At 48.4% G+C, this 15,716-nt stretch overlaps 1 protein-coding gene across 1 annotated transcript in view; it reads right to left on the bottom strand.

The window, feature by feature from the left end:
* Window positions 1-15,347, bottom strand: part of BOD1L1 (biorientation of chromosomes in cell division 1 like 1) — a 49,812-nt gene extending 34,465 nt beyond the window's left edge. The window contains exons 1-6 of the mRNA XM_090267067.1: window positions 15,111-15,347; window positions 9,798-9,922; window positions 5,578-5,768; window positions 4,481-5,092; window positions 3,741-3,890; window positions 285-451 (exon numbers count right to left, since the gene is read on the bottom strand). Coding sequence (XP_090123193.1) covers window positions 285-451; window positions 3,741-3,890; window positions 4,481-5,092; window positions 5,578-5,768; window positions 9,798-9,922; window positions 15,111-15,347 — 1,482 coding nt within the window. The remainder of the gene's footprint in view (window positions 1-284; window positions 452-3,740; window positions 3,891-4,480; window positions 5,093-5,577; window positions 5,769-9,797; window positions 9,923-15,110) is intronic.
* Window positions 15,348-15,716: the final 369 nt, after the last annotated feature.

Here is a 15,716-nt window from a genome sequence, read left to right as displayed (position 1 = left end):
AGCTCTTTCGTCCGCGCCGAGGGAGCTGCGGGACGGGGAACCCCGCACATACTCGATTCAAACATTTCCATACCTTGAAACATCCAGGTTGTTACCAGTTTTTTACTATTAATCACGATGACATGAACACCTTTCACATGGTTATGTCTATTCTGCCCAGTTAAATGACAAGGTGCCCGGAGGCAAAACCTGTGTGCTCACCGGAAGTACCCTGCACGCAGAAGAGGCAAGTCTGTCAACCTGATCTAATATGTGAAGACAGTAACAGGTCGCGTAGGACTTACAATCGACTGTCGCCGCTGCTCTACTGTGAGTTCGTCGTCGGAATCGCTGTAATACTTTGAGTAGAGGTACGGTTTGTGAACATAAGCATGCCGTACACTTTTTGCTTTTCCTTCACTGGGATCACAGGTTTGAGTTTTTGTTTTATTCTGTTTGTTCTTCTCTTCATCTGGAAGAAAGTGAAAAGAAGGAGGAATAACTTTGTCAATTAGCAATAAAATCTACGTTAGCCTGATCAACATCAAGTAGCAAAAGCAGTATCACTGTGGCTCAGCTGCATTTGTAGGTCAAACAGGAAATATCAGTATGTGAAAATTCAGAAATTTAGAGCTTTTTAAAGGCTAAAATCCATATCTTAATTTATTTCTTAACAATCAGCTTCTTACGCATAAAGGAAGACGGTAAAGAAAAATTAAACCTTGTAGTTATTTATGCCTTCTTGACAAAGAGTGGAATCTCATTTTGTACACCAAGTAAATGCTAAAACCTCTCCACCTTAAGGAGGTAGATCGGCTTCCCCCGACACAGCAGGAAAACTGAAACAAGGTTTTTATTTCCCACCACTTGGTGCTCTCAAAATAGCTAACTTCTTACCTTTTGGATTCTATACATATAAAATCTAGCCCTGCCCAGTAAAACTTGAAAAGACCTGAAAAAACATCTAGAATTAAGACGTCTGGTCAAGATGGAGGCATAGGCAGACATGCTTTGCCTCCTTGCACAACCACAGGAAGAATCACAACTAACCTCAAAACAGAAAATGCCCCGACTGCCAGAAAACCGAATTATATGGAAGTCTGACAACCAAGGATTTAAAGAGCCAAATTCATCCAGGTGGGTGTGCTAAAAAAGGGATTCAAAGCAGCTCTACCTAATACACAGAAACAAACACAGGGAGGCTGCCAAATTGAGGAGACAAAGAAATAGGGCCCAAATGAAAGACCAGAACAAAACCCCAGAAAAAAGAACTAAAGAAAATGAAGATAGCCAACCTGTCAGATACAGAGTTCAAAACACTGTTGATAAGGATGCTTAGAACTCATTGAGTACAGCAAAAGCATAAGGGAAGAAATGAAAGCTACACTAAGTGAGGTAAAGAAAAACCCACAGAAAACCAACAGTGAAGGGAAGGAAGCCAGGGTTCAAATTAATGAATTGGAAAATAAGGAAGAAATAAACAGTCAACCAGTACAGAATGAAGAAACAAGAATTCAAAAACAAACAAACAAACAAAAACGAGGAGAGAATAAAAAGACTCTGGGACATCTCCAGAAGTGCCAACATCCAAATCATAGGGATGCCAGAAGAGGAGGAGGAGCAGAAATTGAACATTTATTTGAAAAAAATAATAAAAGAAAACTTCCCAAATTTGGCGAAGGAAATAAGACAGACAAGTCTATGAAGCACACTGAATCCCAAACAAGTTGGACCCAAAGACGACCACACCAAGACACATCATAATTAAAATGCCAAAGGTTAAAAACAGAGAATCTTAAAAGCAGCAAGAGAAAAGCAGAGAGTTCCCTACAAAGGGGTGCCTATAAGACTATCAGCTGATTTCTCAAAAGAAACTTTGCAGGCAAGAAGGGACTGGCAAAAAGTATTCAATGTCATGAAAAGCAAGGACCTACAACCAAGATTACTTTATCCAGCAAAGCTATCATTTGGAATGGAAGGGCAAATAAAGTGCTTCCCAGACAAGGTAAAGCTAAAGGAGGTTCATCATCACCAAGCCATTATTATGAAATATTAAGGGGGCTTATTTAAGGAAAAGATCAAAATTATGAATATAAAAATGACAACAAACTCATAACTATCAATAACTGAATCTAGAAAGCAAAAGCAAACTAAATAAACAACTAGAACAGGAACATAATCATAGAAATGGAGATCATATGGAGGGTTATCAGCTGGGGGTAGGTTGGGGAGGGGGAGAAAGGGGGTAAAGGTATAGGGATTAAGTAGCACAACAGGAAGGTACAAAATGGAAAGGGGGATGTGAAGAACAGTATAGGAAATGGAGAAGCCCAAAGAACTTACATGCACAACCCACAGATATGAACTAAGGGGGGGCGGGATTGTTGGAGGGAAGTGGGGTACCAGACATAGGGAGGCAAAGGGGGGAAACTGGGATAACTATAATAGCATAATCAATAAAGTATTCTTTTGAAAAAGGATTCTAGAATTAGAATTTTAGTTAGGCTAGAAATAAATCTGTAGTACTAAAAGCTTCTACTTTTTCTCTCTAGGTATTCTATCTGGAAGCCAGCATCAAATTTACACGATACTATCTATCTACAATCTTACTGATTTTTAAAAAGTCATAAACAGAATTAAATCATGTGGTAAAGAGTAGTACAGTGTTGTTAGAAGTCCAGACTCAGGTCTGAAATAGGTACTGATGCTCACTAGTTACATGACCCTGGATAAGAAGACATTTCTCTTCAGTGACTATTTTTTCACCTAAACTTATTTGTGAAGGTTGTTGTGGGAATTACAGGGATTGGTACACAGAACAGAGTAATACCTTAGCGCAGGGGCTGGAATAGAGTAAGTACATAGTAAGAGTTGACTGAAAAAATGAACTGTATAGTAAAGAGAGGTCCAGTGATTGCCCTTGGCATCTGGGAGGTCATCTTTAAGCCTCTGGAATACTAGGCCTGGCAGGAGTGTTTTTGTTCTCCTAAAGGTCTTGTGACAAGCCAAATCATCTAAGACTGTAATTTAGGGTGGGGGCTTTGGATCATGGAGCATGAGCTTGGCCTCCAGAGGGGCTGGAGCCCGAGACCACTCGCATGGGCAGTCAACTGTGACTCCATTGTGGAACGCCAACAAAAATGCTGGACGGGAAGACTCAGGTGAGCTTCCCTGGTTGGCGACTGCCGTGCACATGTCAGACGTCAGCGCTGGGAAAGGAACGCTGCCCGTCCTCCACAGGGGCAACTGGAAGCTGTGTTTGGAACGTTCCTGGACTCTGGCCTATACACCTCTTCCCCTGGCGGATTTCTATCCGGGCCCCTTAGCTGTAATAAACTGCTAATGGAGAGTTTAACAGATTTCAGTGAGTACTGGGAGCCCTTTTAACAAATTACCAAACCTGAGGGTGGTCTTGGAAACCCCAAACTCACAACTGGCCTCAGAAGTGAGGGGAGCCTTGTGGACAGTGCTACCTCACACACACACATAATCTTCATATACATTATCTCATCTAAATTGTACAGTAGTCCTAGGGAGCGGAGGTAAGAGGGGCAAAACCAAGGCTTGTTGAGGGTTAGTAACTTACCAAACTTGCTCAGACAGAAAACCTTGGAGCTGGGACTCAGAAACAAATCTTCCAACTACCAAGTCCCATGCTCTTGCCACTATACCACACTGTCTTTCACGATATAGCCATCTGAATATACAAATAATGCTTGATGGGAAGCTTCACAGAGGCATTATTAAGTAAAATGCTTTACCATCTGATGTAATTTCTCCTTCTTCCATGCTATCAGACATTACAACCTCCTCCTCAGTGTCTTCTTCAAAAGATGAGAGGTCACTTGTATGGACAGAGCTAACTGTAATGTCTGTAAGTCCATCCACATCAGAATCTATCACAGAGCAATCTTCAAGAAGACAATAAAACACAGAAAATAAATCATCTTGTTACAAGAACATCAGCACCTAATTTCCAAATTACATTTAAGATCTTTTCCTTTAAATACATTTCAAAGAACTTCAATTTTAGAAATAAAAATCTCATTAGCAACCAATATCAAACAAGGTAGAGCTGTTACCAGAAAATACAAAGGCAAACTACTATCCAGTAAAATAAATGAAAGTATTACCTTATGATGTAAATGACAGAAACAACAGCATATTTTAAGTAACTGATATATCTACTGTGTAATGTTTTAAAGATTAGGATAGACAACTATGAATTAAGTTACTTGAAATAATGTATGACAATAAATTATAAGAGTTAAATTATAAGGTCCAGAGTGTCTCTGTCCACTTACTTTGTGAATTTGTACACTAGTCTAGAAAACAAATACACAAATGTTTATTGCTCATTTTTAAAGCAAAGTAGATGGAAGTTCTCAGGCTTTTGAAATATAAGAATCAAATTTATTAAAATGTGAAGGCAAATTTGATACCCCCCCAACAGACACTATTTGTTCTTTAAACTGTTGTAGATTTTTGCAGGTTTTTTTACCTTCTTTTGTTCCTTCAGTGGTTTTAGCTTTATTGCTGTTCTTTTCTGAAGGAACTTTTGTGTGCTCTGTTTCTTTATCCTTTGCTTGCTTTTCGTCTTTGACTTTTTGTGTATCTTCACTCCTTTTTGCGTGATCAAATTTCTTCTCAGTCTTTTCCTTCTTTTCTTTCTTTCTTTCTCCTTTCTCACTGCTGTCTGGTTTCTTTTCGCCTTTGTCTAATTTATTTTTTTGGTCACTGCTTTCCTGCTGAACATCTTTATTTAGCAGAACTGAACTATTACTCTCTTTTGTGTGATTTTTAATTTCTTCGGCCAGACAAGGGAGCTCACTGACTTCCTCAGACTTAGGGGCTGGTTCCTGTCCTTCCCCCGCGATGTCGGGTGCAGGCTTGTCTTTATCAGCTGCGTCCTCCGAAGCCCTCTCCTTCTCAGCACTGGTGTCGGTGCTGGGCTGAGACGGGAGTTTTCTGGATACTCTCTCGCTGGTCTTAGCGTTTGACACTTCCGTGGAAGCCCTGGCAGCAGTCGCTTCTTGGTTGAGAGAAGTTATGGTTTCTAAGATGGACATGGCATCCTTGGCTACATTAGCACTGGGCCCAGGAGCAGGGACACCTTTGAGGGAGAGACAAGTCTGAGAATAAGTTTATGCAGAAGGCCGCCTCCTTGGTTTAGTCAATGCTACATGTCACCGTCATCTTTATGATGCATATGCTGAGTAGACCGTTCATATGCCTTTATTTTCATATACCAGTGCTAGTACTCTGCACACTAATTCTCTAATTTCTAATACAGTTATTAGGCACCATGCAAACCTGAGAACAGTGTAGTTCCCAAGAAAATAATATCTTCTCTAATTATTTTAATTATTCTCACTTTTGAAACACACATACACTCCCAATAATACATCATTAAAATGCCTACTTTTCTGTATTAAAGAAAGAAAAAATGTTATGCCAGTTGAACAATTTGGGTGACATATAATACGATTTCACTACCGTGGCCAAGTAGAGAGATATTTTAAAAACCAAATTTCCTTAACTTGATACTCAGCTCAAGAAGAAAAGCACTGGAACTGAGCAAGGGTAAAAGCAAGGCACCTTGTGTAAGGGTGGAAGGGTCTGGCTTCTCCTCCTCGGGGGCCGCACTCCCACTTGCTTCCTCTTTGTGACTCAGCGTGGCCAGAAACTCGTGCACAGCTTTCTCCACCTGAGGTCTGAACGTGTGGTTGATCTTTGGATCCACAACCTGAGAAATAATTCGGTCAATACCAGACTCCAACATTCCTGATCTGAAACACAGGATAATTTACAGAAAGGTTAAAAAAATATATGTATTATTTCATATCATTTGCATTAACTACTTTTACATAAAACTGTGCCTCTCCAAACTTAAGAGTTCCCCAACCCATTCATCTGGTTAGAGAAGGAGCAGGAACTGGACAGCAAGTTTCACACTACGGAGGTCCTTGGACTTCTACCACTGCATCAACAGAACGACTAAAGCAGCCCAAACAGAAACAAAACAAAACACCACTAGGCTCTGACTGGTGTGGCTCGGCTGGCTGGGCATTATATCCCACAAAGCAAAAGGTCGCTGGTTTGACTCCCAGTCAGGGCACGTGCCTGGGTTGTGGGTTTGGTCCCCAGTCAGCATGTGTATGAGAGGCGACCAATCAATGTTTCTCTCCCCCTCCTTCTCCCGGCCTTCCCCTGTCTCTAAAAATAAATAAATAAAATCTTAAAAAAACAAAAACAAAAAACTCTACCCTTAGAACTAAACAAGTCCACCACCTAAAGCCTCGGCTTATAGACGATGCTATTTTACCCTGATCCGGCCCAAGGCATAGAGAAACAAATAATCACTAAAGCTGAGTTCTGGGTATAAAATAAATCAATGGGCTTTGCACCTTTATTTTTAAAGAGAAAAATGTAAGTCTTTCTTAAGTATTAGAGTCTTCAGAAAAACTGAAGGATATGTACAAAGTGTAATTTTATCACTTACCAAAAGGAAAACTTTAGAACAAAAATAAAACGTAAAGATTTCTGCCTTTTTTTAAATTAGCTTCTTGCTATGAAAAAACCACATGATTTATTCATTCAACAATTATGTCACGAGTGTCTTGTACATCAGCAGGGACTGTGCTGGCCACCGGGCTGCTACGAATCAGACCTGGTCCCCACTCAAGTGAGGAGACGGGAACAAACAATTCCACAGAAGATGACAGGTACCAGCACACACCTCACACGGCAGGAAAGGCGTGGAGGAAGGCCTCGCTCGGTGTATCCGAGATAACGAGGAATGCCTCACAAAGGGGAAGACATCTGAGCTGAGTCTCGATTTCCACAGAAGACAAGAGCTTAAAGAAATATCACATGCGAGAGATGGGGGAGCAAACAGGGCAGCTGAGTCCCAAATGTGCAGAAAACCACACGGGCGCGTGAGCTGAAGAAGAGGATGTGCATTTATTTTAAGAAACATACTGAAACCTTGTTTCTTCCTAAAAAGAGCTTGAGAAGTTCCCTGGGTCGTGTTAGAGGAGCCTGCTGGTCCTTTCCAGCTCCCAGGCCTCAGGATCTCTGTGCAGAACGGGTGCAGTCTCTCCTTACAACTGAAACGCTGTTTTTGAGTGCAGCTCTGTCTGGAGTGGAGGGTGAATCTGACTTTCATTTCCTGAGGCACCTGGCGGCCTTGTTATACTATGATGCTGCTTATGTGGGCCACAGAGAAAAATGAGTCAATTCTGTGCAAAGTAGGTAACCTGCTTTTTAAAGTTCTAAGATAAAAAAAAAAAAAAAAAAGCAAATCCTGCAAACATCGCTACATCTTAGAACTGTCTTTAAATTTAGCAGGTGGAAAAGAAACAAGGCCAAGCGACCATAAAAATGTTTTAAGGCACAAAATAAAAAATAAAACCCACCCATGCAAAATGACTGCTTCGGTCTGCCTGCCTGTACTCTGGCCCCGCGTCCACTTGAGTCCAGTCTCACAGTGAGTGGTCAGCTCTGATGGCCAGTGACATTAGAGGCCGGCACGCACGATGACCCCACCACTCTCAGTGGGCTCACTGGAGACAGCTGCCCAGAAGAGTAGCCGCACTCCAAGTTCAAGGACAAGGCCAAAATGCTAGTGGCTGGCACTGTTCTGGTTAAAGCTGTTATCTTGTTTTCCTTTTAAATCCTGTTAAGAGAATTATTTCTGAGCTATTTAGCACTTTTAGGTTTTGCTGTACAATGAATACATAGGCAAAATAAGATTTTCCCCGTACTTAGCCTGCAGATTAGCTATTAAACTGAACAGCAAGAACTGCTGATGTTATTTTTGTGCTACAAAAATGGCAACTGTAGATTCAACCGAGTGCTCTTCAAAGTGTATGTATGAAAAACTCTTGGAAATTGTATTTATAGAGGCCAGTATATCGTATATAGTGGACACAACTAAACAGTCTCTTTAAGGGAACTTTAAAATGTTATTATCACGAACAGAAAACTTTACTAAGAGAATCGAAATTCGAGCAGAGGTCATTAAAGATAAGCAACACAGCTAGAAGAAAACTTACACACGTCCCAGGAAGAACACTGACTAATTTACCAGGAGATGACTGCTCCCCCCCGCCCCCCATCACCCACAGGCAGAGCGCTCCAGCATTACTCCCGGACAGTCACAGGGACCCCGTATGGAGTGGGCTGCAACCCCCCGCCAGGCGCCGATTCTGTGACAACAGTGTCCCATGTTGGCACAACGAGAATTGTAAGGGCCGGGTTTTACACAGGCCAGACCTGAGGTCAGTTTCTGTAAAAGAACAGAATAAATGGCTGCTTCCCTACTTCACTGGTTTTAAGCGCTGAGGGGGGGAATGCAATTCCAGGAAACCGCTCTTCCACTTAAGTCTCCACCGGAACACAAAGAATGCAAATGTGTTTTTAAAGCGAAGTCCTCCCTGAGGAAGGGGGGCAGCAGGGAGCCGGGCTCCAGACTGCAGGGGACACAGTGGCTGAGCCCGCCGCCCCACTCCCCTCCCACCTGTCCTGGTTACTGTTCCCCTAACGGCCCGGAGAGGAGCAAGTGGCCAGGCCTGCTAACCCGACAGACGCCCCAGCCTCTTCTTTTGCAGGAAGGCCTTTGACTTCTCCCTGCAGGCACTGCCAGGCCGCCCTGGAAGGCAACCTGTGACCTCACCAGGACCCTGTTCGCGTTCCTCAAACACCCTCTAAAAGGCAGACAGCAGAGTTATTGTTAAATTTCCCCCTTCTCTTCTTCACCAGGAGACCGTGTGAGCCCCCAGGCTCCCGGTTCCTAGTGTCACCTGCAGTTACATGGGTCTTTGAGGCGGAGGGGGAGCAGCATTTGTGGGGCTTCCTGGGGCTGAGAACTCTCACTGAAGGAGCACCCTGGGCAGACTGGCGAGGCTCCCACGGGACAAGAGGAAACTCACAGGTGGCAGGTGCAAAACAGACTGCACTGTTGTACAGCAGGCTTTCATTCTAAAAGATGTGCTTGAATGTAAACATTTGTCAAGGCAGGAAGAGCAGGTGCTCCTTAGATAGCTTAGTCGTCTTTGTGGGGGGACTGAAGCAGGGACAGAAGGCTGCATCTTCTTGTCTCGGCAAATATTTATGTTTAAGGACAAGATAATATAGTAATAATGTTGTAAATCTGCTTTTTGGGGAATAATATGACTTTTGGGTCCCTATAAACATTTCCGCTCTTCTCATGCTCTTTATCTTATGTTCATCCAAAAAACGTCCACATGCACCCCCCCCCCCCAATATCATGACTAAAATGTAGAGTTAAAATCAGAATAAAATGCAAGAGAGAAAACTGGGGCGAGGGAGGGGGGCAGGCCGTACTAGAAGATAGAAGACACGGCCTCAAAAATCAGAAACAAATATTTTAATTTCAGCGATCTCTAATGCCTCTATTTGCAACATAATTATAAAGCTTACTCTTTTAGGACCCCTCCCCCACCAAAAAAAAAAAAAAAAGGTTGTGAATTTAAACCATACAGGATATTCTGGCATTTACCAGCTATTAATATTATATCAAGGACTTTTTTTAAAAGCACATTGTCATTCCCTTCCTTCAATATTTCCAAAGGGCTACAGAAAAACCAGGCTGCTAGAATTCATTAAGGAGCTGCGAAGTGAGTAAAGCCTTCGGAAAAAAGAAAAGAAATCACACTATATCACAGTATGGAGGAGTCAAAGTTCACAAACTTCGTCTGAGAGGAACAAACTTCTGCGCCATGTCCCTGCTTTCAGGCAAAGCAGGCCGCGCCATCTGCAAGCCCGCCTGGGACCTCCCGGACTCGGACACTTACTTGAGTACTTGTTGTCTGATATTATTTCTCAGCTGGTTCTTATTGAGGTGAGGGCTCCACGTATGAGTTGCTAAGTGGTTCGCAACAAAGTTGTCAACCCGTTGTCTCAGATTTTGATAAGCAGGCTAGAAAGAAAAAGAAGACAGAAGCTGAAACTCTCCAATGTTGTACAAAGAACACTGCCGTTCTCAGGATCTGAGTCTCTTCAACAGTAGGGACATTTCTTAGACGAGCCGCATCAATGTGGCAACAAAGTTCCACAGCTCATGTGTGACGACAGGAGGAACACAAAGAACAGAGACATACCTCTCGCTGTAGACAAGGGAGAAGAAAATAAGACACCAATAAATGTTACTGTGAGGACTTGGAGCGAAGAGAAACAAGCCTTCACTGAGAATGTGGCATGGGGGCGGGACCTCCAAGGTTTCACAATGCAGGTGGGACTGGGAGGTCACCTGGCAGGCACGGACAACAGGATGTGCAAACAGCAAGTGGACAAGAAAACGTGGGGTTGGGACCACTTGCCACCCCCTTCCCCCCAACTGCTAAGTCCGATTTGGTTAGAGAAGAAGCGGAGAAGCGAGGCTGGAGACAGAGCACGGAGCCAGGGGAGGGAGGTGGGGCCCTGGATTAGTTTGGAATTCTGGGACAGAGAATGTAAGCCACACATGAGCAGAGTGACCCGTGATGGCTGAGCTTTCCGATGATTCATCTTACAGTGAAAGAGTAAAGGGACACAAAGTGCACTTAGCAAAGCAGGCGACAGAGTGACGAAGGTCCGTATGGGGTGGCAGAAATGGGCTGAAAGGCCTGGATCCAGGAGAAGTTATGGAGGGGGGCTGCCCTGGAGCCAGGCATGACATCTGATGTCAGGCAGCGGCTCTCAGCCGGAGCGACGGCCCCCACTCCCACTCCAGGGGACAGCTGGCAGTGTCTGGGGATAAACGAGGGGAGCCACTACTAGCATCCCGTGGGCAGTGGGCAGGGATGCTGCCGAACACCCTACAACGCACAGTGGACCCCCCCCCCAACAAAAAACCATGCACCTCAAAATGCCAGCACTGTTGAGGCCGACGACCTCTGACATAAGGGAAGCAGGACAGGGGACACATATTATGTCATCTCTTCTTAAAAGGCCACTGCCTAGAAGGAACGCTTGGCCACTCAAGCAGGACTGCACACTCCGTTCCTAGCTGTCCCCCATCACGCACATTCTTCGTATCTTTCTCTTAAGTGGCTTTGAACGCAGATGGATTTGAGTGTCTCCAAATGATGTGAAACAGAACTGTACAGCCTCATCTTCTGCCGTGTGCTCCTTGCCCTGGAGCAGTAAGCTCTCAAGCCTTTGATCTTCTGCGCCTGCCACTCCCACTACTTGTCCATCTGGCAAACCTCTCACTGCGGAGCTCACCCTAATCTGTGCAGCCGTCCTGGCACCCAAGGGTGGGATCACAAAGCCCTTCTCCACTGTGCACTGCAGTGTATTTTGGGAAGGGGGGGGGATTTACCTCCCCACTGAAGCATAAGCTGCTCCTTCCACTCCCTTGATCTTTGTTCTCAGGAAGCTTATCACACTGCTTAATAGATAAGCAATTAAAATGTGGCTCTTAGATGAGATGATGGGTAAGCATCTCCTAAAGGGATCAGGAAGGTCTCACCCCTCGGGGATGCCCTTGTCCCTTCCAGTCTCCAGACTTGCGCTAACCCCATTACCAACCCTACGAGAAACAGTCTCACGATCATTTCTCATGTTCCTCTCCATTTATCCAAAACCAGTGTGAACTAAAAAACGAATCCTTTCTCTTGATGATTTTCAGCAAAACTGTAAGACATAATTCTTCTGGCCAGTATTCCCACATACCGGAAATATTAGGCTAAAAACATCACCATGCATTTAGCACTCCCGTCGCTGCCCCCTAACCAGCTCGGATTTGAACTACAACGGGTTATTTTCCTTGTTTCTAGTTCTCCTTTCAATAAAGAGCGGGGAGACTCAAAACAGAAGGGTTCCATTACTCTTCTGGGAATCTTTCTTGGTCTCTATTTCCTTGTCCAGTGCTCTGGTCAGAAGCCTGGAGTCATTCTCGACTCCTCCCCTTTTCTTCCAGAGCAAACTCAAACCATTAGCAAATTCCGGCAGCCCGCAGCCAGAAACCCACCCCTTCCCGTCTGCAGTCCGGCCCAGGGCGCGCTCATCCGCTGGATCACCGCCACTCCTCTGCACGCGTCTACGCTGCCCACCTGAAGTCTATTTTCCATACAGCAGCTACTGCTCTTTTAAAGTCAGGGCAAGCATGTAATTTATTGTCCCAACCCGAGCGTGAGGGGGACACCATTAACGGTTACACGTGGCCCACACACCTAAAATGGAAGCCAGAGCATGGCCTTCTTGCGCACACCACGTGCCAACGGCTCCGTAAAAGGTAAACTCTTACAATGGCCCGGAGGCCAGCCGAGCGGTGCAGGGAGGGAGGGGGCTCCTGTCACCCTCTCCTCAGCAGTTTCAGCCCCAGGCTTTCTTCTGCGGTGGCTGTGGCCTCTACCTGGGACATTCGGCTCAGAGCGGAGAGCGGCAGGGCTCTGGCAGCTCCTTCAGTGGTGGCTCAAGTGGGACCGTATTTGAAATCTTCCCTGAATTTACTCAGAACGAATCAGTCCCTTCCAGGCGCATCCCGTTTTATTGCTTCCATAGGCCCTGTCACGTATTTATTGTCTGGTTTTCCCTGCCGGGATGTAAGTTCCATAACGACAGGGACTCTGTTCACTGCTCCCTCCCTGGTCCCTAAAGCAGTGTCTAGTACATCATAAATATTTGTTGGGTAAATAAATGTATCCACTTTCATCTTTGATATCCCTTCCAAAGCTAAGGAACAAAAAGTAGACAATAATCATAGTGACCAGGAGTCATTTACACCTGAGAATGTATCCCAAAATGGGCCTTTATTCCCTGGGGAGCGAGATGCCATGTTTGCTTGTTTGGTAAGCTCCCTGTCCAGGGCAGAAGGACGGACCACCCCACCCTCCCTCCTCACACTCTCCAGTTGCCCATCGATCCGTGCGAAGGCGTGAGAATGGCTTTGTAACAACCCCCGCGTTTACTTCCCGGATCCGGGAACCCCGAGTCTGGAGCAGAGGAGCCTCAGCATTAGCTGGGTCCTGGGGCTGCTCAAGGCTCCCATTCTTTGGGGGGCAGGGCTGACGCAGTCTGCTACCCCCAGATCTCCCTCTTGGTTGGACTGGCAATGACCCACAACAGTCTGAGGGGTTCTCTGGTCTTCTGGAGTGGCAGCAGACTTTGGAACTTCTCATGTTTGCCTTTGGGACACCAGGCTGGACGGCAGCGCAGCTCTTGGACAGCATCTGGGAGGTGTCAAGTGTCTCGATTCTTAACTATGCATGCGACTGACAATCCAGTTACTGCCTCAGCTCTACATACGACATACCTGTGGGTCGGCAACGTCAGGCTTCAGGGTTCAATTACCAAAAGCACCGTGCCACAAGTGGTCTAAACTCGGGGGTGTTCTTAACAGAAGAGGCCCCAGGATTCCACTGGAGTGATGCTCCTCTGCCTGAAGAGGAACTCTTATTTCTACTTTGGCCCGCTAGCCACATCGATAGGAATGTTAAGGTCATATAAAAAAACTTTGATTTTTATATGTATTTTGAGACTTTCAAACTTTTTATTTTTGAAGGAGAGAGAGAGAACAGAAGACATACTCTGTTGGGAGTGGGTACCATTTCAGTTCTGATCTTTTCAACATCAAGCATTAAAACAGGGGACCTTATTCTGCGGTCCCCGAACACTCTGTAAAACTGCCTACGAGGTTGAGCCACATGAAATTGCCAGTAGTCGACCATTTCCGAACTGTAAAAACGGCATTTTAATATTTGTATGTGCATTTTTCTTGAGGGGAAGGTCCTAGATTCCAGTAGACTAGGAAACTGTGCTGCTCTCCTTCTCCCCGAGAAAGGATTTAAGGCTTCGCTTTCAGAGGCCCTGGCAGAAATATCAGACACAGAACAGTGACATTTCGTGCGGATGGAGCGAAGAGAACGCCTTACGTCTGGTCACCCCGACCACATGGTGACAATTTCAGCTCGCACACACAGTAACAGATCCGAGGTTCCCCCGAAGAGCAGCGTGAGCGCTCTCCTTGCAGGATACAAATAACCAGCTGCACCCCAAGTAACTGGAATTCTCGGGGGTGCAAAAACCCACTGCCGCGAAAGGGCACGCTGCACGCTGGTCTGCACGGGGGGCCAGCGTTCTTAGAAGGAAAAGGGTCCCAGATTTCCACCCGGGGTTCCCCAGAGGACGCAGCGCAACTGCAGGCAGCTCCCCCCCAAGGCTGTGGACACGAGGTCGCGGGGAAGCGGGGTGGGCCCCGCACACGCTCTTTTCTCGGAGCAGTGAGGCCGCTCGGAGCAGCGCAGCCCGTGATGAGGCCCCCACCCCACCGAAAGCGCGCAGCCGGACCGAACCCACCCCAAAGCAAGTTTCCCGGTGACCCCCCGCGGAAGGCCCCTGCTCCGCCGGCGTCCGGGAGCCCAGCCCCGCCCGGCTGCCCACCCGCCTCCCCGGCGCCCTCCGCTCGCGCTCTGCGCCGCCGGGAGCGCGGACCGGGTGCCTCCACTTTGACCCTCGGCCCCAAGCCCCTCCCCCCGGGCAGCCCCCAGCCTTTCGGACGCCTGACCTGCGCTCGGGTTCCCGGACTCCCCTCCACTGCACCGGCCGCTGCCACCCGCCCTCCATCTTCCCTCCGCGGACCGGGCCGGCTCGCCCCCGCCCCCCACCCCGCTCTCACGTCGGAGAGGGGACTCGGCCTAAGTCACCTCCCCCGGCCGCTGGTCCGCACCGAAGTCCCGATCTGCTCACCCAGCGCCTTCTCGCTGCCCCGCGCTCCCGCCTTCCCCTGCGGCCCCGGCCCGCATCCGGCAATCCGCGCTGCACACGACGCGGCCCTTCGCTCCTCCGAGGGACAAGGACGCGGCGCCTCCCGCCCGAAACTCCTGGCCGCAGGAGAGCGGACCCCCAGTAAACCGCGAGGCGCAGTGAGCCCGAGAGGGACGCGCGGCGGGTGCTCCCCGCGCATCTCCGCCGGCACGGCGCCGGCGTCCTTCCCAGCGCCCAGGCGGCACGGCCGGGGCTCGGCGCCGAGGGTCAGCGGGCGAATGAATGGGCGCCGCGCACGGGGCCGCAGCCCCAGCAGGACGCGGCCGCACAGTACCGCGCGCAGCGGCCCCGCCTGGGGAGGCAGCGGCGCAGCCCCTCCACAAGCGCGGCAGCCTCCCGCGGCCCCGCGCGCCCCGCACCTTAGTGTCCACGTCGGCCAGGCAGTCCCTGCGGAACTGGTCGAAGAGCCCCTGGCTCTTGAGGTGGTTCACGATCATGGCCACGAGCTGCGGGTCCCCCGCGCCGGCGCCGGCGCCGCCCGTCCCGCCCGAGCCCGGGCCAGCCCCGGGGCCCGGCGGCGGCGGCGGGGGCTGCGGCTGCGGCGGCGGCGGCGGCGGTGCAGGAGGCGGCGGCTGCGGCTGCGGGTTGGTGGCCATGGCGGCCTGGGCCGGCGAGGGTGCGGGCCCGGGCGAGCGGGCGCTCGGGAGAGGCGGCGGCCGCAGCGGTCCCGCCGCCTGAGGGAGGCCAACGGGATGTTGTGACGGAACCAGCGGATCCCGAGCAACCCCGGAAGTGAAAGGGAACCCGGGGCCAAGGAGGAACAGGCTGTGACAACAGCAGCGAAGGTCTGACCACGGAAGCCGCGAGGGGCCATTTCCGGCCGCCGTCTGCGCAGGCGCGCGCGCGGGGGGCTGGGCCGCGTCCCGGGCAGCGGCGGGAAGGCCGAGCGGGCCGCGAGGTCCGGGGCTGGGAGTCCGCGGCGGGCCGGCGTTCGATCCGCGCCACTCCCGGGCCCCGGGCCGGCG

This window comes from Furipterus horrens, unplaced genomic scaffold (assembly GCF_987537825.1).
Source record: "Furipterus horrens unplaced genomic scaffold, mFurHor1.1.pri manual_scaffold_2, whole genome shotgun sequence".
NCBI lineage: Eukaryota > Metazoa > Chordata > Mammalia > Chiroptera > Furipteridae > Furipterus > Furipterus horrens.
The sequence above is the reverse complement of the archived record's forward strand: the minus strand, read 5'-3'. Positions and strand labels throughout refer to the sequence as shown.